Here is a 20,724-nt window from a genome sequence, read left to right as displayed (position 1 = left end):
AATTTTCAACCACTGTGATTCTGTGATTCTGCTCACCAACAGTATAAAATCTAATCTCCTACTAAATTGGATCCCTCATACCTTGCCGGTGAGAATGTAAAATGATTTAGCTGCTTTCAAAAACAATTTAGCAGTTCCTCAAAATGTTAAACATAGGTTACCATAAAACTCAGCAATTCCACCCCTAGGTATGAACTCAGGAGAAATGAAAACATAAACCTATGTCCATACAAAAACTTGTACACGAGGGGCTTCCCTGGTGGTGCAGTGGTTGAGAATCTGCCTGCCAATGCAGGGGACACAGGTTTGAGCCCTGGTGTGGGAAGATCCCACATGCCGCGGAGCGTCTAGGCCCGTGCGCCACAACTACTGAGCCTACACGTCTGGAGCCTGTGCTCCGCAACAAGAGAGGCTGCGATAGTGAGAGGCCTGCGCACCGCGATGAAGAGTGGCCCCCACTTGCCGCCAACTGGAGAAAGCCCTCGCACAGAAACGAAGACCCAACACAGCCACAAATAAATAAATACATACATAAACACATAAATAAATAAATAAAAACTTGTACACGAATGCTCACAGCAGCATTATTTATAATAGCCAAAAGTGGGAACAACACAAATGTCCATCAACTGATGAATGGATAAACAAATGTGGTATACCCACACAATGGAACCTTTGGCCATAAAAAGGAACTAATTACTGATACATGCTACAACATGGATGCACTTTAAAAACATTACGGTAAGTGAAAGAAGCTAGTCACAAAAGACCACATATTCTATGTTCTCATTTATATGAGGTGTCCAGAATAGGCAAATTCATAGAGACAGAAAGTAGATTAGTGGTTCCCTAGAGCTTGGGGTATTGGAGGGAAATGGAGAGAGGTTGCTAATAGGTATAGGGGGTTCTTTTGGATGATGAAAATGTTCTAAAATTTGTGATGATGCTTGTGCAATTCTGTGACTCTAATAAAAACCACAGAGCTGTAAACTTAAAAAGGGTGAATTTTATGGTTTATGAATTATATCTCGATAAAGCTGATTTTTTAAAAAAAAATCTAATTTCCTTCACATGGCATACAAGGTGTTTTAGGGTTTATCTTCTGCCTACTTTTCCACTCTTGGAATACCTTCCCCCTCCACCTCTGCCCCATCTTATTCCTATTCCCCCCTCTCTGAATCTGTGTAACTACCTACCTTCTCAGTGACACTTCCACTTACAGAAGCTTTCTTTGCCACATTCTCATTTTATCTTGTATATATCTCCATTAAACTACATACCAACTAGTAATGTAACCTTTGTTTTCATTCCTGCCCACCTCTATTAGACTGTGAGTTCCTGTGAACGTCTCTTCATCTTCATATACCTAGTGCTCAGCAGTCAGCCACATGGTAGGTACTAAAATATCCTTTAATAAACACAAATGCTTTGACTCTGAGAGATTAGCATCCTTTCAACTGCACTGAGGACAAGCAAGTTGACAGTCTGGAACTTGAACTTTGAAAGCAGATCAACCAACTGAGTTCTAATCCCAGTGTAGTTACTTCTTAGTTTAGTAGACTTCCACATGACATAGCTTCAATTTCCTAACCTATAAATGTGGATAATGCCAGGCTGTTTTAAGGCTCAGCTATCATGTCTGTAAAGCATCTGGCACACACAAGGTGATCATAAATGATGGCTATTACTACTATTATTTCAACATGATTTTCAACTATAATACAGTCAGCCCCTTACATATGAACCTTCAAGTTGCAATCTTTCAGATACGAACATGTGTTCGCATGTCCAATCACGTTAGTTCACATGTTGGGTGTACACTGTCACGTGCGTGCATCCTCTACAAGTGGTTGTGCTTTTGTGTACTCTACTGTACAGTACTGTATAGAGTTCAGTAGTACAGTATCTTTATTTCAAGCCCAGCATGTCCGGAAGAAAGCGTAAAAGCAGCACTGACAGAGCTGGTACTGCTAAGAAACGCCAAGCGATAACGATGGAAACAAAAGTGAAAATAATTGAGAGAGTGGAGCGACAAGAGGAAGAAGTGACTGAAGAACCGAAGAGATTCATGACACAGGAAATGGCAAGGGGATTTTCTTTATTTGAGGAGGCACTGTTAGTTTTTGATGCACAGGACCTGAACGTAGAATCGTACACAAAGGTTGCAGCAGCAGTTCAGAATGCAATCCAGTGCTACCGTGTCATCTATGACGAGAAAAAAAGAGCTACTACCCAAACATCACTGGATCGTTTTTTTCAAGAGGGTAGACAGAACTGAATCCAGCAAGGAACCAGAACCTGTGCCATCAACGTCAGGCATGGGTGAAATTGCAACTTTCCCTCCTTCTCCTATTGCTGACGATCCTTCAGCTCTACTATCTCCCACCTCCTCTCCCTCCTCCAGTCAGTAACTCTTCTTGCCTGTTCACTTGATGCCAGCCCCTGTATGCCAGCTGCTGTATTGTACTACTGTTATTTGTCAAGGTACTGTACTGTAACATTAAACATGTTTTCTTCATTTTTTGTTTGTTTTTTTATGTATTATTTGTGTGAAAAGTATTATAAACCTATTACAGTTCAGTAATATATAGCCAATTGTGTTAGTCTGGTACCTAGGCTAATTTTGTTGGACTTAGGAACAAATTGGACTTACGAACACGCTCTCAGAACGGAGTTTGTTCGTATGTGGGGGATTTACTGTAGTTGGCTTGATTTCACTGAATTGGTATAACAAACCACAGTTGTACCAATTACTAATAAAAAGGACATGTTTTTCTTACAAATATTGATTATATTTGAGTAAAAGGTGACCACTATTTCTACCGAGAGGCTTAGCACCCCAAATACACAAAGTATGTTGAGACTCAAAAGCTTCAAAAAGAGAACTGTTCTATACAAACTTAGTTCTTAGTTCTAGTTCTTCAACTTAGCATCTTCAGTTTAAGATGTCTGAATATAAATTGTAAGTTTGGACTTTTATAAATGTTAAGTTTAGCCCACAAAGAATCAACCAATAAACAGGGCAAAAAAAGAACTGGAATGGTAAACTAATACTGAAGTAGCTAGCACTCCAATTATATCAAAGATTTAAATTAAACCAATTTTAGAAGAATTAGTCAACAACTCTGAACAAGACAATTCACCCACACGAAGGGGGAAAATACATCTAAGAATAGCTTGTGACTCAGCCTGCACTGCTGTAAGGGGAGGGTTGGGGGAGCTGGCTATTTTGTCTATTCTCTTCTGTCTCATATCAGGACTAAATATTAAAGCAAAACTATTTACTTGAATGAGAAGTATAGAGGGAAAAAATTCAGGTAGATTCTTCACCTTCAAGTAAAATATCACCTCTTTGAAATAAAGATAACTTTCTAAGTTTTGAAGCCATGCAAGAAAACACAAAGGAAATAGCAAAAATTCATTTATATAAGTATTTTAAACTTCTGTTGAAAACAAAATTAAAAGATATACAATTGGAAAAAAATCACAACAAATATGACAGCCATTATTTTTAATATACAGAGAACTACTAAAATAATGAAAACAAATAAAAGACAATTTTCCAAAGAGGAAATAAAACTGGCTAATAAATGTTAACATCACTAATAATCAAGAAAATACAAATGAAGTTTTCTTTTGTTTCTCCTTATAAACTTATTTAAAAAAAACACACAACAGTAGACACTAGACAGTAGTCAGGGCTAGCAAACGTGAGAAGAGATGAGTACTACAGACATACTCATGGGGGTGCAAACTGGTAGAGCTATTCAGAAGGCAGTGTGAAAATATACAGCAAGAATCCTAACAACGTTCTTATCCTGTAAGTCAATAATTTCACTTCTGGAAATCTGTCATAAGGAAATAATAATAAATGTGGGAAAGACTTCACTTACAATGACACTCACTGCAGTTATTATTAGTTACTACACAAAAAAATTAGAAATAATATGAGCATCCAATAATGGGAGAACACACTGAGCCAAGTATTACGCTGCCACTTAAATTCATAATGATATGTAAATTATATCTCAATAACCTATTTTTTAAAAAACAATTTCAGCTAGACCATGTAATAACCTGGAAACTGGTTATGCTCTTACAATTTATGATATACTATAAATGTGTATTTATCATTATTAAAAATAACAGCGGCTAACAATCACTGAATACTTACCAAATACCAAGCCTGACACTCAGGTCTTTACTTGTCACTGTTATCTCATTATCATTGATATCATCATTATCAGGGCCATCCTAGAAGTCTGAGGCCCAGGGCCACTTACCCACTGTGAGGCTAGCCCAAGATAAATCACACTTTAAAGGAGGTCTCAGTGTAAACATTTTCATAGGCCCCTTGAGAATATTAAAAAAAATAGTTTGAAGTTAAATTTTAATTATTTCAGAAAAGAAAGGTACAGTACCCCTGACCCACCCCCCTCCCTGCAAGCACAGCCCAGAGCAGCCCTAGCTGACCTAACCAAAAGACAGGTCTGATTATCATTGTTACATTTATTGAAAAGTCATTATGAGATGGTCACACTAAACATACATTATCTCTTCATCCTCATAACAACTCTAGGGATAAATATTATTATGAAATCTCCACTTTTTAAAGAAAAGAAAACTGAGGCTTAGTGAGATTGTTACACTCACAAAGCTAATGAAAGGCTAAGTTGGAACTAAAACCCCAGACAGCACAAGCCATGTTCCTAACTACAGTGTTGTACTGTAAAACATGTACGAAAATATATATGTAAAAACAAAGAGAAAAGAGAGGGTGGATGGGAGATACCAAAATATGGTTGTCATTGGTTGCTGGACTTGGAATAACTTTTTTCTCCTACTTTTTTTCCCTCTATTTTACAAAGTTTCTTCAATCAGCATGCATTATTTTCATAATGAAAAATAGTTTCAGTTACATGATGAGACATAAAGAGGAAATGAATTTGAAAAAATATCAAATTAAATGACAAATAAATTATGTTGTTAATATATAAAGTGCTCACTTGTTATTCTTCTAGATCAGCAGTCAGTATACCTCAAGATTAGGCTAGTGGAACAAGAGAATGTCCCTTAGTCTCTTATCAAAGCTAGAAGAACAGAAACGTAATGAACGCTGGAGAAAAAAGGAGTTGAGATCTTATCCAGTGCGCTGACAGCCAGGGAAAGGTGTGCAGGAACCCAAGTCTCCAAAGACAAAAGCTGCAGGGTTCCTTCTCTCCCCAAGCCCAAGGCTTCTACTTCTGGCAAAGGCTGCCAGTGGGCCTACCCCACCAAGTCACCAAACTTCCCTGGGCATTTCAAGATCTTACTAAGTTTACACCAGGACCCTCCAACTTCCCCTGTCCCCTCACACTGAAAAAAGGGGGAAGTCAGAAGAGAAACTGAACCCTGTTTCATAGCAGAAGAAATCTAGAAGGAAGATTTAAATATTCTGAACACTAGACCAGGTATGCTGGGTGAAAGAAGAACTTATTTCATCAGGCTTTCCCAGAGGCAAGGTTGATAATCCTCAAAATCACTCTAAATAACTTTCGGTTCCCAGAATGGGGAATTTCCACATCTGTTTTCACTCAGTTTTAGTCTCTGGGCCCTCCCTCTCTCCCTCCTTCCCCACTGGCCTTCAAAGCCCAGTTCCAAGGTTACTTCCTCAGTGTAAGTTTCTCTATTTTACATACTGGGAAGGTTGATTTCCTTCTTGATATCACCAACATCATCATGAGCACCTTTAATTCAAATCAACAAATCTTTACGGAGTCATCAGAGGTATAGCACCTGTATAAGATGTGTAAGCGCAGGGAATACACAAGAGGAATAAGACCAAAATTGAGTGCTGCATGTTAAGTGCTATAGGTATAAAGAAAAGACAGAAGATGGGCACCTAACTTTGCCTTAAGAGTAGAAAGTTGTTAGATGAGTAATCCCAGAGGAAATGACTCCTAAACTGAGTAATGAAGAACTAAACAATAGGTATCACGCAGTAGGCTAGGAAGAGAAAACAGATTTTTAGGAATTGGGAACAGAAATGGTCAAGGACACAGAAGAAAAAACTGTTTGAAAATTTAAAAGATAATGTCAGAGGACTTTGTAAATGGAGCTAATAATAGCACCTACATCACAGGGGTGTTGTAAAAATTAAATGAGTTGATAAATATAATGAATTAGAATAGTGCTACGCATGGGGATTACTACATAAATGTTAGCTATTATCATTATCATTGATAAGAATCAATTTACAAAACTAAGGAACAAACTTGGAAAAAAATTTACACCTATAAGCAAGAGTTAATATTCTTAATATATAAAGAATTCTTAGAAATAACCAAGAGATGAACATGCCAAAGAAGTGAGAAAAGGGCAAAGACAAATATTTCTCAAAGAAAAAAAAATTTAAATATAACCTTATTAATATTCAGAGAAAAAAAAATTAAAACAAGGGTCTCTATCAAATTATTAGATTAAAGAAAAAAAAGCCAGTGTTTCTGAGGATGTGGGGAATAGGACTAATTACATCTGGTAGGAGAACACTTTGGTACTGACAAGTTTTTCTAGAAGACAACTTGGCAATACATTTACATGGGCCTTAGGAAGTGTCCATACCTTTTGATCCAATACCACTGCAACTACTAGAAATTCATTCTAAGGAAATAATCATAGAGGTAAACACAGTTATGGTTACAAGGATGTTAACTGTGGCACAATTTAAAATAACAACAACAAAAAAAACTATAAACTACCTTAATGTTAGAGAACCAATATGAGACAATGATATGAGCACAGTACATAGAGTCAGACTAAGTTCATAATGTGTGGCTGCCACTTATTGGCTGTGGGATCTTGGGAAAATTACTAAACCTGTCCTTGCTCAATTTTCTCAGCTGTAAAATAAATAATAAAAGAACAGCTCTGATAGAGAGGCTAAAGACTAAATGGGCAAAAATATGTAAAGTGACTCAAAAGTATTGATAACCAGGATATAGTAAATGCACAATAAATATTAGACATTATTAACATACTGTAGTAGCAAGGCAATATTATTAAGCCAATAAAAATTATATTGTAGATAAATATATAATAAAGTAGAACCATAGTTTTTGATAAATGCTAGTAAGCTAAAAACCAGATTATATAAGTAGAGTATATAATTCCATTTTTCCCAAAGAAAAATTTCTAGAAGGAGATCTACTAAAATATTAACACTGAACATTTCTCCGGGTAATATGAATTAGGGACTATTATTTTCTTCTTTCAACTTCCCTGTAGCTTTCCAGTTTTACACCAGGAACATTATATTACTCATCACAATAAAAATGGTACAAACAAAAAGTCTATAGAATTTAAAAACAAACACAACATAGCACTTTTAGAAAAAACCAAATTAAGGTATCTATTCTAAACTATTTGATAAATCTCTGCTCTAGGTTCATGTTGTGCCTGAGGTTTTTTGTTTTTTGTTTTCTGGCTTAAGTTACTAGAAAACAGAAATATTAAGAGATCCGCTGGGTCCAAACCAAATAGTAAATGATAAACATTTCTGTTAAATACAATGACCTGAAATACTATTAAATTTACTCATAAAATGTGTACAATAATCCTTCCCCAATCTTGAATTCCTTAATAATTTTGAATGAGGCCAATTTACTTCTCTCAATTCACCCTCACCCACCTACCCACACATTCCCTAGCCTCATTTCCTACCTTACTTTTCTCCATGGCACTTAACAAATTCTAACTCATAGACATTTTGTCTCTGCTCCCCCTTCTTGAATACAAGTAGCACAAGGGCAAGGTTTTTGTGTATTTTTTTCACTGTTTATATTCTCAGTGGTTGGGCCAGTTCCTGGCACGTAGACACTCATTATTTGCTAAAAGAAAGAATTAATTCAATACCAAGAACTACAAGTGATTTCTGTTGGGTTTAACTTTTTAAAGAGGAAAGACAGTGTTTGAGAAAAAAGAAAAGAAAGTTAAAGCAGGTGGCAGAAAAGGTGGAAAGAGGGGCTTTTTTTTTTCATTGAAGCCCCTGGAAAGACAAAGATGGGGTAAAGTCAACCTAATGAGGAAAGCAATAGCAAAGATGGATTTAAGAGCGAGCTGCAGCATGTACTTTTTCAAAATGGGACTACCACCAGGTTATAAAGACTATAAAACCCAGGTATTGAAAAGCAGTGTTCAGAAAGTTTTGGGTTATCTGTCTCTAACCTAAATGGCTCTTTCCATCTCAATCATCCAAGTGACTTAGCTTTCCAGGACCCAGTGGAACCCTGGATCCTGGATGTAGGAGCTAGTATGCTGGAAGAAGAAGGCAAAAACTCCAATCAGAATCATGGAATGAAGACCAGACACCAGAATAAAGGAGAGGTTAGTGAGGGAAAGCCTTCCAATACAGGTTGTCTAAGCATTTCACTGGAATTTTAGCAGAGGGAAAGCCTAAAATGTTTCTAGTGAGGAGAATAGAGTAAGGGAAATTAAATCTCAAGTCTTAACCATGACTTCTCCTCTACAATTCCGGTTTTTAGGGCTTACCACAAAGTTAGAGAATAAATGCTACACAAGTGTTCCCAGCCTGCATCATTCTCAGCAAACTTCATTAATCCTGAAGTTCTCACTTATATTCACCAAAAAGTATCTCATACTTACTAAAATTAAAGTCACCTAATGTTACATAAATTGAGAAATGTATTAACTTGACCTACTTAATTCTTTTATTTAAGCAGTCATTCTTAAGTGTGAAGGAGGAGTGGTAGGGGGGTGAAGAAAGTGTCCAAATACGTATTTTAAGCAAAAATGAAACAATAAAGCAACAGTTATCAGTGTCCTCCTAACTGTCGGAGCAAACCCTGCTGGGTCCTTATCTGTGTGGACTCTGCAGTTTCACACTGCCACCGTCCTTGATCATTCTTTCCCATTATCAACCTCACACTAGCCAAGCACTCCTCACACTGAAAAGTAGAAGTTATTTAAGCATATGGATTCAAAGACTTTGAAGTAATAATCCAAAGCTGTTGTTTCTTTTGCAGATATACAACATTTTCTTCTTTCAGGCTATGTTTCCCCATCTCTCCCCCAACCCCAAATTAAGGGGACTAAAAGGGCAGATTCTTTGTTGGGAGGTGGGATTGTGGCTAAATTCTACTCTATTTTCCAGCCTTCTTTTAGGAATGTTTTGATGGTAAGATTAAAAATTAAGGGCTAATCATCATCAAAAAATCTACAAACAATAAATGCTGGAGAGGGTGTGGAGAAAAGGGAACCCTCTTGCACTGTTGGTGGGAATGTAAATTGATACAGCCACTATGGAGAACAGTATGGAGATTCCTTAAAAGACTAAAAATAGGGGCTTCCCTGGTGGCGCAGTGGTTGAGAGCCTGCCTGCCGGTGCAGGGTACACGGGTTCGAGCCCTGGTCTGGGAATATCCCACATGCCGCGGAGCAACTAGGCCCGTGAGCCACAATTACTGAGCCTGCGCGTCTGGAGCCTGTGCTCCGCAACAAGAGAGGCCGCGATAATGAGAGGCCCGCGCACCACGATGAAGAGTGGACCCCACTTGCTGCAACTGGAGAAAGCCCTCGCACAGAAACGAAGACCCAACGCAGCCATAAATTAAAAAAAAAAAAAAAAAAAAAGACTAAAAATAGAACTACCATACGACCCAGCAATCCCACTACTGGGCATATACCCTGAGAAAACCATAATTCAAAAAGATACATGTACCACAATGTTCACTGCAGCTCTATTTACAATAGCCAGGACATGGAAGCAACCTAAATATCCATCGACAGATGAATGGATAAAGAAAATGTGGCACATATATACAATGGAATATTACTCAGCCATAAAAAGAAATGAAATTGAGTTATTTGTAATGAGGTGGATGGACCTAGAGACTGTCATACAGAGTGAAGTAAGTCAGAAAGAGAAAAACAAATACCATATGCTAACACATATATATGAAATCTAAAAAAAAAACAACAAAAAAAATGGTTCTGAAGAACCTAGGGGCAGAACAGGAATAAAGACGCAGACGTAGAGAATGGACTTGAGGACACGGGGAAGGGGAAGCTGGGACGAAGTGAGAGAGTGGCATGGACATAGATATACTATATACACTACCAAATGTAAAACAGATAGCTAGTAGGAAGCAGCCACATAGCACAGGGAGATCAGCTCTGCGCTTTGTGACCACCTAGAGGGTGGGACAGGGAGGGTGGGAGGGAGACGCAAGATGGAGGAGATATGGGGATATATGTATATGTATAGCTGATGCACTTTGTTATAAAGCAGAAACTAACACACCATTGTAAAGCAATTATACTCCAATAAAGATGTTAAAAAAAAAAATTAAGGCCTAAAAAGCTAATTTCTTTTCCAGTTACTAGGTTAAAAATTTTTTTTTAATAAATAAAAAATAAAATGGAGACTAAGTTTAGTTTTGAAATTTCTCATCGACGTACGTTGGAATAATAACAGGTAACATTTATTAAGCACTTATACTGAGCAGAAGTCACTGTACTAAGCACTTTATATTATATACAACAGCACTATGAGTTGGTAATGTTACTTCCCCCATTTTACAGATAAGGAAACAGAAGCTTAGAAAATTAAAATAAGTTGCTCAAGGTTGCTATTTAGTGTTGGAGTTGGGAGCAGGAGGCTTAACTTGAAAGCCTGTACTCTTATCTACCACAGTTAAGATAAAAATAAATAAAATTTTCATTGAAACACATAAAATGAATATGTATTAGTGAAGAAAAGGATCTAGAAAACATGAAACTGTTGCTTAAGTAAAACAAGTTAAATGTCTGCCATCTGGTATTAGATCCCTAAATGTCTACCATAACCACTGCTAAATAGCTTCACAAACAAATAAATCATTCAGTGTCCTGATATAGCTGCAAAATTAATTTTTAAGTGAATCTCTCAAAATAATACATTTGCAAATGAAATATGCTGCCCTCTCAGAGTTGTAAAAATACATTATCTCTTGATGTATTCACTGCCCTACTTCTATTTCTGCTCAGTTTCCTCCCCCCTCCCCCACTTCCTCTCTGCCTTCAGATCCTTTAAGGCCCGTTCAGTTCCTCCTTCTCAACAATACCTATATGCACACTCTACTCAATAGGACTCTAACATTAGTCACTGCACTCTGTAGTTAAAGGATGATAAAAAGTCAGGAATGAGCTCAAGTAAAAGATACAGCGTTTCTGATGCATCTTCATCTTTAGAACTATTCTTTTACAGAACTAATCCTAAATATGATTTTTCTGCTTCACACTTGGAATCCACCTTTAACAATTAACACACACAAAAAAATCTGCCATTTTTTAGCTTTTCTTCATAAATAGTTATTCCATACATTTTTCCATAAATAAGGTATTGAAAAGATCAGAATATAAAAAAGAAAAACAAGCAAATGCACTGCTGTATGGTAATAAAATACCACATTTTGAGAAATGTAATTAGTTTATTTTGAATCATTCCTGGAACTTGTTAATATAAATGCTTTACAAGTAAGTATAGAATATAAAAATGCTAGTTACTTATTGATGGAATAATATGTACTTTCATTCATCTACTCAACAAATATTTATTGAATGCCCAAATAACCTTTTGTTTTTGTTTTAATTTCTGAACCAAGATGAGTGTACCCGATAAGGGAACAGGTGCTGAAGTTAGAAGGATCCTGGTTTGCAACCTGGCTCCTGTACTTAATAGCTCAGTGACCTAGAGCAGCTCAGTTAACCTAGAGTAGTCAGTTAACCTTCAGGTTAACATTTCATTTATCTATTTGATGGGAGGGAAAGAACTACTCATAGGGTCTTTGTGAGCTTCAAATGATTATATAGCACAGCACAGGGCCTGGCAGGCAGTAAGTGCTCAATAAATGATAAGAATGGTAAATACATTTTAATACTGAGGAAAGTAGCTGAGAAGGGAGATGACCAATAATGGTCTTTTTGTCTTAACTAGAAAGAAATTTGTGAAACTCTGTATTAAAGATACAATAAAATAAAAATCTTAGGGTTATGTAAGAAAATTTCCACTTTAAAAAAGAGATATGATAAGTATATAGAGTGAAAAAACTAAAAAATAAAGATAAGGCAGAAAGAAAGAAATGGGTAAAGAAGATCTTGAAAGCTGCTGAGTTTGGGTGACGGATGTATAGAGGTTCCTTTTACTATTCTGATTTTGTGAAAATACAAAAATTTTTTAAACCATAATTCCAATCCCAGCACATGCCTAACACATTTCCTCATATTCAGGAGAGATCAGGATTTTACCCTTGAGATGTGCTGAACTAACAAGAGTACCTCCCTGCTCAATAATTCAGTACAGGTCAAGTTTTCTCAGACAATTCTACCTTTCGTTATAAAGGTAAACAAAAGGAACAATTACGTGCATTAAAGTATAAAATGCAAGCTTTTCTGAGGCTCATTAACACTGCACTAAAACAGCAGCCATGCACATTTTTTCCATGTCCTCCAAAAAAACACAAAATTCTGTTTGTCCTTAAACGAAGCTTTTAAAAACAACTTCCACCTTACATACTTTTGAAATAATAAAGGATATATGTCAATCATATCTCAATAAAGCTGGGGGAAATAAAGAAATTACAAGAAAATCGTAGGCACAGCCAAAGAAACTTAGCACATCAGAATTGCTACTATCTTTAAATTCTGAGGGACGTCATTATTAATTTATGTAAAGGTTTTACTTGATGTTTCTAGATTGCGTTTAGGTTTTACCACTGATTAACAACATAGCAAACAAGCACAGGGAGAGAGGCAATTAATTTTCTTAAGAGGCTTAAGAGACTTAACCTACAGAGTCTAGGCTACCTAAATTAAGCTGACTGGGACAACATAAAATTTCAAGGCACACCTCGCCTATTTCTGGTTAAGCAAGTAAACACTAGTAAAAACAAACTAGAGCATTTAGTAAAGCAAACATTTTTGTGTTAACCTTAATTCCTATCACAAAGCGGTTGGCTCCATTAAAATATTCCTAATTCCTAAATAACACAAGTTTCAAATGAAGCATACTTGCCATCCGCAATTATTCGACGATAAAGCACAGGATTAATAAATCCAAATACAGCATCTTTCTACAAAATGCAAAGCCATCTGCAGTTTCAGCCTCGGTTTACCCATTCACTATGCATATGCAAGCGTCTTTTTAAAAAAAATTATAAAAGCAATAAACTTTACTCTGGTCCAAGAAATTACATCTCTCCGTGCTTCCTATACACCCTGGAAGTCAATAACGCCAAAGTCAAATTGTAACATTTCCCAACTTTGGTTTAAGGTGAGCGGTGGACGCCGAGCATCCGCCCACTGGCCTCTCGTGACTCGGGCTACTTTGACGCACGGGGATGCGGCTCACCTGACATTCCGCACCAACCCTTAGCAAGGAGGAAAATCAACTCCGTGAAAATAAAATGGGGCTCCGAGGAAGTATGCGGGTGCCCCTCAGGGCTGGCTCTCTTCTGCCCGCACCCCGAAAGCGAGGGGGCCACGCCGCCCCCGGCCCGCCGCGGCGTCCGCACCTGCCAGAAGAGGCCGCGGCTGGGGGCCGGGGCTCGGCCGTGGAGAAGGGGCAGCCCGGCCCCGGCCCCTCGTCGTCCGCCCTGGCCCCGCCGCGGGGGCAGGAACCCGGCGCCGGAGGTTTCCGCCCGGCGCCGCCAAGCCCGCCAGGGGCCTAGCTCGGGGGCCGCCCGGGCTCCCGAGGGCCCGTCCGCGTCGTGCGGGGCGCGTAGCTGCCGCCCAGCCCGGCCCGCGAGCCTCCCCGCGGCGGACGCCGCGGCGCCCGCACCTGCCCCGCGCCCTGCGGCAGGCCCGGCAGCAGCTTCACCCACCTGGCGCGCCACCGCGCCTCCCGCACGTCACAGCGCGGCCCCGCGCCCCTCGGCACCAGCGGCGCGGGCGCGGGCGGACGCCGGGAGACCCTGCCCAGCCGCCGCCGCCGCCGCCACCGCGCCCGCTTCGTAGTCAGGCCGCCGCCAACGAACCTGTTGCGCAGCCTGTCACGGCCGCTCGGGCTCCGCGGCGCCGCCTCAGCCCCACAACAACATGGCGGCCGCGGCCTCCGCAGGAAGCCGGGGGGCGGGGTGGGAGGCGACGGTCCGGGTAGCCGACTGCCCGCCCGCTGCCGGGCACCGACTCCCCCACCCTCGGGAACCCGAAATTGGCCCGGGCGCGGCTCCTCACCCCCAGAGCCCCAGGGCAGCGGACCCCGCGGTCCTGGTCCTAGTGCTCCGCTCTTCCCTCGGGGAAGCCCCGAAGTCCCGGACGCGGCAGCCCTTCCTGGAGGGGCGCCGACCCACCTGGCTCCTCCTCCGCGAGGTGACATGTTGAGGCTGGGTGGTGCTTTTCCCGCCGCCGCAGACCCCACAGTTTTGGAAAAGGGCCAAACGGTGTATGGTGCGTGCCTGCTGCACCTCCCGTGGCGCTCTCCCTGGAGCCCTCTCACTCACTACAGTATCTTCGCCGACCTGGGGGCTCGATTCCCCTGGAATGGGGAGTGGGGCGGGAGGAGGTTGTTCCCACCCTTGCTCATGGGTGTGTTGCAGGCCTTTCCCTCAGGTAGCGGAGAAGGACTCACTGTACCCAGCGGTGGCCCATGCAGCGTTCCTCACCCTCCTCCATCACAAACAAAAAAGGGCAAGAAAGGAGCCTTCCAACCCTCATCCACGCGCAGAGCAACTACCCCGTATAGTCTGGCCGAGCAGTAAGAAGATAGTCACCTCTCCGTGAACTCCACGACCTGCGGGTCTGCAGGTGCTGGACGTGCTTCCCCGCCTGATAGCTGCCTGACAGGTGAAGCTCAAATTCAGTGTCTCTTTTTTCTCTCCTTTCAGCTCCTCGTCTCTTCGCAAAAGACTAGATAACACAAGTCGCCGCCATTTATGGAGGGCTTGCCCTTGACACAGCACTCCTTCAAGAGAAAGGCTTTTTGTTAGTTGGGTTAGAGGAGTCAGTCGGTGGTTCCTCTGGGCATAAGAGAGTGGGGGTCCGAGACCCAAGAGTTCCGTTGGCTTTCAGAGACAGGGGCGGGGCTGGTCCCATGTGCAAAACTCATATCCCCATGACTTGTTGGAAAAGGAGAAATCTGTGCAGATCAGATGATCCCGTGGCTTGCTTTCATTCTACCTGTTGGGGCATGTGAAGGTAGCAAGGCTGGCTTGAGAGGCATGACTCCAAAGCCCAGGCCTATCTGAACTAGTCAACCAACTCATGTGAGGAACTTAGCAAACATCAGTGATGATAAACAGGCTTTTCCCCCAGCTCTCACACTCAGTGTTTTTCCTAACTCTTAGGTTTGGACCTGACCAAGACCTGACAGACAGGTCCTGAGCTTCAGTGACACAGAGAGACCTGACTCCTTTGCATTAGCCTAGGAAGTCCTTTATCTACTAGAGACTAGTCAGTCTATCCCTTATCTGCTGAGGACTAATCAGTCAGCAAACAAACCACCCAAGCTAGAGATAGCACTCTGGAGCACATAGTCTCATTCCCATGACAGACATCACCAGTTAATTGTGATTCCTTTCAGAGCCCATACTTCAATCCAGGCCTCTGAATCCTTCTCAACATAGTGCTCCAGGGAGTTGGCTTGTAAGGTGAAACCTATTTTTAATTCCTGATAGGCAGATTGCTAGCCAGTCTCCATTTCCCTTCCATCATTTGATCAACATCATTTGTGTTTCTGGGTTCTGGACCTGATACAATTCAGCCTGAGTCCTCTTTCTTTCTGAAGGAGGAGCCAAATCCTTGGCAAGACAAAAATGAACTTTATAGAAAGGAATGGTTATAAAGAAGTAAAAAACATTTTAAAAGTCTTCGTAAAATAGACCAAAAAGCTAAGAACCTCTGATGGAAATTGAGGTCCTGAATACAACTGGGAGCCTATAGTACCCCAAACACTAAAACAGTTATATCCCAGGGTTCCATTCAGAGCTCTGAGGCCAGTGTGTCCATCCTATCCTACTCTTCAGCATTGATGATTCACTTAGGTGATACCTCCACCATCCCAGTTCTTTGACTTCCTCTTCTCTCCATAGGGCACGCCTTGGAACTGTATCTATAATTTCTCTCCTTAGTATTTCCGAAATCCCACCATCTCTTTTTTTCATCTCCAGCACCGACTAGAAATCAGATACCTGGAGGAACTAAGTACTACCTAAGGCATATAGATGTACCTGCCAAGTCTAAAGAAGTTTAGGAATTATTGTAGGGTGAGAAGGTTGAGAAGTTAGGTAGGGGGTAGGTATGTTGCATTTCTCTTCCCCAAGTTCTGCCACAATTTAGGATAGATTCAAGGCGTGTTCCTGGTAACCTAGCTTTTACCATGGGAGCATTTAATCTCAATCTGTTTTCCTTCCCTGCACTGATCCTCCCTCCCAACCATATATATCCTATGTTCTAGCAATCTCTGTTTCTGTTAGTTTTCAAAGATTCTGTCCTTCACCCCATTCCTACCCAGTCAACCCACATAAAAATTCATAGTAATGGAAAGAGGCTAGAGTAGAGTACAGAAGCAATTCCAGACTCTAAGCGTCTCATAAGATAAATATAGAGTAGGAAGAACTTGGAGTGCATATGTAATACCTCTACTAGTAATAAATCTCCCAAGACAGTGCTATAAACAAGTTATAAAGAAATTAAGAGAAAAGGGGCAAAAAATAGTTTTTTAATTTACTCAGATACTTATTTTTGATGTGCTTCATTTTTTCCTGATGATCCAAGTTTCCATCTGATAATATTTCGCTTTAACTGAAGAACTTCTTTTAGTGTTTTTTATAGTGCAGGTCTGTTGGCTACAAATCCTTTTAGTTTTATTTTATCTGAAAATATTTTTATTTTGCTTTCATACTTGAATGATACATCACCTGAATATAGAGCTCTGGATTGACAGGGGAGTTTTTAATTTATTTATTTATTTAAAATATTTATTTATTTATTTTTGGCTGCGTTGGGTCTTCGTTGCTATGCACAGGCTTTCTCTAGTTGCGACGAGTGGGGCCTACTCTTCGTTGCGGTGCGCGGGCTTCTCATTGTGGGGGCTCTTGTTACAGAGCATGGGCTGTAGGCATGCAGGCTTCAGTAGTTATGGCACGCAGGCTCAGTAGTTGTGGCTCACGGGCTTAGTTGCTCTGCGGCATGTGGGATCTTCCTGGACCAGGGCTCGAACCCGTGTCCCCTGCGTCGGCAGGTGTATTCTTAACCACTGCACCACCAGGGAAGCCCAGGGGGCTTTTTTAGTTTCAGCATTTTAATAATGTTTTTCCATTCTCTCTGACCTCCATGGTTTCAGATGAACATTGGCTGTTGAGCAGATCATTTTTTTCCTCTGTGTAATATGTTATTTTCTCTTGCTGCTTTCAAGAGTTGCTCTTTGGCTTTGGCTTTCAATAATTTGACTCTGATGTACATCAGCATGAACTCTTTTGTGTTTATTCTGTGTGGTGTTCATTTATAATCTTGTATCTGCAAGTTTCTGTCTTTCATCAAATTAAGAAAAATCTTAGCCTTTATTTTTTAAAATACTTTTTTTCTGCCCCATTCTCTCTCATCTCCTTCTGGGATTCCAGTTACATGTATATTTGACTGTTTGATACCATCTGGGGTTCATGTAAGATGTGCTTTAGCAGTGGAGCAGTGTTCCACCACTGAACACCAGAAAAACCTGGCTCTACCCTCCTGATCCTCAGGGCATCTGGAGATAGAAGTGGTGAATAGTATGATTTTAAAGCTGTGCCCCCTCTACCTTCTGTCTTTGGTAGGAGTTAATCTGCCTCTACTGTTACTTTCCAGCTAGGGTGTCTCTTCTGTTCTCCTGTAGAAAATAACACAACCTCACCGTCTTTCCATGCCACTACCAAACACACACACACACACACACACACACACACACACACACACACACTTATATACTGTCACATTGACTCTATCCCTTCTGAGAAATAGATGGAAAGTAAGGTTTGACCCTTTTTTAGTTTCTTTTTCCTCTTAAAGCTCACAAGAAAGAATAGATGTGCTGACTGGTCCTTTGCATAAAGAACTAAAGTCAAAGTTAATCTGGGAAACCAAGCTGAGGCTGCCCTAGTTTCTGAATATAAAAACAGATGAAAGCAGGCCAGGAATAGGGGAGGTCAGGGTCCAGGAAAAGGCCTTGGGCTTCACTTGACACATACAGATGTACCTCGTTTTATTGCACTTTATTGTGCTTCACAGATACTGCCTTTTTACAAATTGAAGTTTTGTGGCAACCCTGCATATCAAACAAGTCTATCAGAGCTGTTTTTTCAAAAGTATTTGCTCATTTTGTGTCTCTGTGTCACATTTTAGTAATTCTCACAATATTTCAAACTTTCTCATTATTATTTATCGTGGTGATCTGTGATCATGATCTTTGATGTTACTACTACAACTTGCTAAAGACTTGGATGGTGTTAGAATTTTTAACAATAAAGTATTTTTTACTTAAGGTATGTACGTTTTTAAGGCATAATGCTATTGCACACTTAATGGACTACAGTGTAATGTAAACATAATTTTTATATGCACTAGGAAACCAAAAAATTTACCTTATTGCAATATTTGCTTTATTGTGGTGGTCTGGAACTGAACCCTCAAATTCCCCAAGGTATGCCTGTATTTGCTGATTCATTAATCTGATATTTGTGTTCCTTTGGTAAATAGTTATTAAGAACCTATTGTATTCCAGCTACGGAACACAAGAAGTTAGCAAGGAAGTAGCACTAGTGGGGAGCAGTTGAGACTCAATTTAGAGGAATGGTCAGTGGGACAAACTTGTTCCTTTGCTCTTATCTTAGCTTCTTGACCTCCCATACCCTAACCTGGAGCCCTAGAGCAGATAAGAAACAGAGAAGTGGAAATAGGAGTGACTTTAGGGGAAAAAGGAGGGAAGTTCCCTAGTGTGAAGGAAGGAATGTTCTCATTATTGGGCTACTTGTTCCCTGCAAAATTTGAGACTCTGGCTTAAGGCCTGATGGTACCGGAAAGGCAGTACCAGGCAAACTAGAAGGGGAAGTTAACTAGACTTGGCCCTGGGCCAGCACTGCAGGGTGGAGCCAAAGGCCAGACTGGGGTGGGCCCTGGAGGCTCTGGACAGGGCATGCCCATTCATGACTGAAGCACCAGGGGCTTCCAGTCTGGCAGGTATAGCTCAGCAAAAGGGAATCCAGCCTGTATTCAAGAGTCAGACATGTGGATGTCTGGCAGATTTGTCCAGCTGTCTGTTTAGTTTATTGTTGCTGTCTCCAGCACAAACCTGGAGTGATACCAGTTTCCTTCTTGTAATAACCTAACTAATATTTATGTGGCATTTTGTACTTAACAGAGTAATTTTATTTCATTTAATCCTCACAGCAATCCTAGAGAGCAGGCTAAAGTTCTGTTTGTGATTATCTAACTTTGGTTGGTATGAAGAAAAAGAGGTAAAGTCAGGCATAAGCCTTGTGTTGGAAATTTCCCCATGCAGAGTTGCAATTTTTTCCCCCCCTTTTAGATAGAGAAACACAGGCCATGCTATTCTGGGTTCAGAAAGCAACAATGTTTTAGTTTTTTTTAAAAAAGTATTTATTTATTTATTTTGGCTGCACTGTGTCTTAGTTGTGGCACACAGGATGTTTTAGTTGCAGCATGCAGACTTTTAGTTGAAGCATGCAGACTCTTAGTTGTGGCATGCAGACTCTTAGTTGTGGCACGCATGCAGGATCTAGTTCCCTGACCAGGGGTCTAACCTGGCCCCCCTGCATTGGGAGCGCAGAGTCTTACCCACTGGACCACCAGGCAAGTCCCAACAATGTTTTAGTTTAAAATATACAATAGATCAGATCATTTTGTACTACTTGGCCCAGACTAGTGGGACAAACATTTTTATTTCTAGTATTGCCATTTTCTTCTCCCTAGGTAAGTTATCTTGAGCCAGTGAAATATAAGATAACTGCCCCTATCCTGACCTTATGCCCACTCTCAGCAGAGAGAGATTGAGTAGCCATCCTAGCTCTGGAGCCATAACACTATAGGAGTATAGACCTCATGCCAATAGGAAGCCACAGTTTGCTTGTTTAGGTGATGTAATTGATTCCTTCTAGTGTATTTTTCATTTCAGTTGTTGTATTGTTCATCTCCGTTTGTTTGTTCTTTAGTTCTTCTAAGTTTTTGTTAAACATTTCTTGTATCTTCTCCATCTGTGCCTCCATTCTTTTTCTGAGATCTTGGATCACCTTTACTATTATTACTGTGAATTCTTTTTCCGGTAGATGGCCTATCTCCACTTCACTTAGTTGTTCACCTGGGGTTTTGTCTTGTTCCTTCATCTGGGATATATTCCTCTGCCATCTCATTTTGTCTAGCTTTCTGTGATTGCAGTTTCCATTCTGCAGGCTGCAGGACTGTAGCCTGTCTGCTGTCTGTCCCCTGGTGGATGAGGCTGTCTAAGAGCCTTGCACAGGCTTTGTGGTGGGAGGGACTGGTACCTGCCCACTGGTGGGTGGAGCTGGGTTTTGTCCCTCTGGTGGGCAGGGCCGTGTCAGGGGGTGTGTTTATTGGGCAGCTGTGTGCTTAGGAAGACTTTAAGCAGCCTGTCTGCTGATGGTTGGAGCTCTGTTCCCACCCTGTTGGTTGTTTGGCCTGAGGTGTCCCAGCACTGGAGCCTCTAGGCTGTTGGTTAGGGCCAGGTCTTGGTGAGAAAATGGT

The 20,724-nt window shown here is 40.8% G+C and overlaps 2 protein-coding genes and 1 long non-coding RNA gene across 19 annotated transcripts in view; 2 read left to right on the top strand and 1 right to left on the bottom strand.

The window, feature by feature from the left end:
• The window catches only part of LOC309612088 (uncharacterized protein), a gene marked incomplete at its 3' end in the record, with an annotated part of 52,026 nt that extends 38,037 nt beyond the window's left edge, over positions 1-13,989 (top strand). Inside the window, exons 3-4 of the mRNA XM_082357368.1 lie at positions 1,328-1,391; positions 13,307-13,989. Coding sequence (XP_082213494.1) covers positions 1,328-1,391; positions 13,307-13,989 — 747 coding nt within the window. The remainder of the gene's footprint in view (positions 1-1,327; positions 1,392-13,306) is intronic.
• ITSN2 (intersectin 2) overlaps positions 1-20,724 on the bottom strand; it is a gene marked incomplete at its 3' end in the record, with an annotated part of 202,961 nt that overhangs the window by 147,296 nt on the left and 34,941 nt on the right. For 7 of the 17 annotated variants that reach the window (XM_082358397.1, XM_082358414.1, XM_082358402.1 and 4 more), the window contains exon 1: positions 13,857-14,003. The exons of 1 other annotated variant lie outside the window; for it this stretch is intronic. 9 more of the 17 variants (XM_082358409.1, XM_082358404.1, XM_082358415.1 and 6 more) reach the window with 8 other exon arrangements.
• Positions 14,642-20,724, top strand: part of LOC309612572 — a 40,999-nt gene continuing 34,916 nt past the window's right edge. The window contains exon 1 of the long non-coding RNA XR_014235282.1: positions 14,642-14,817. This is a non-coding gene — a long non-coding RNA (uncharacterized lncRNA). The remainder of the gene's footprint in view (positions 14,818-20,724) is intronic.

The sequence above is a fragment of the Balaenoptera borealis genome (assembly GCF_965194805.1).
Source record: "Balaenoptera borealis genome assembly, chromosome: 15".
Lineage (NCBI taxonomy): Eukaryota > Metazoa > Chordata > Mammalia > Artiodactyla > Balaenopteridae > Balaenoptera > Balaenoptera borealis.
This window is presented reverse-complemented; position numbering and strand designations above follow the sequence as displayed.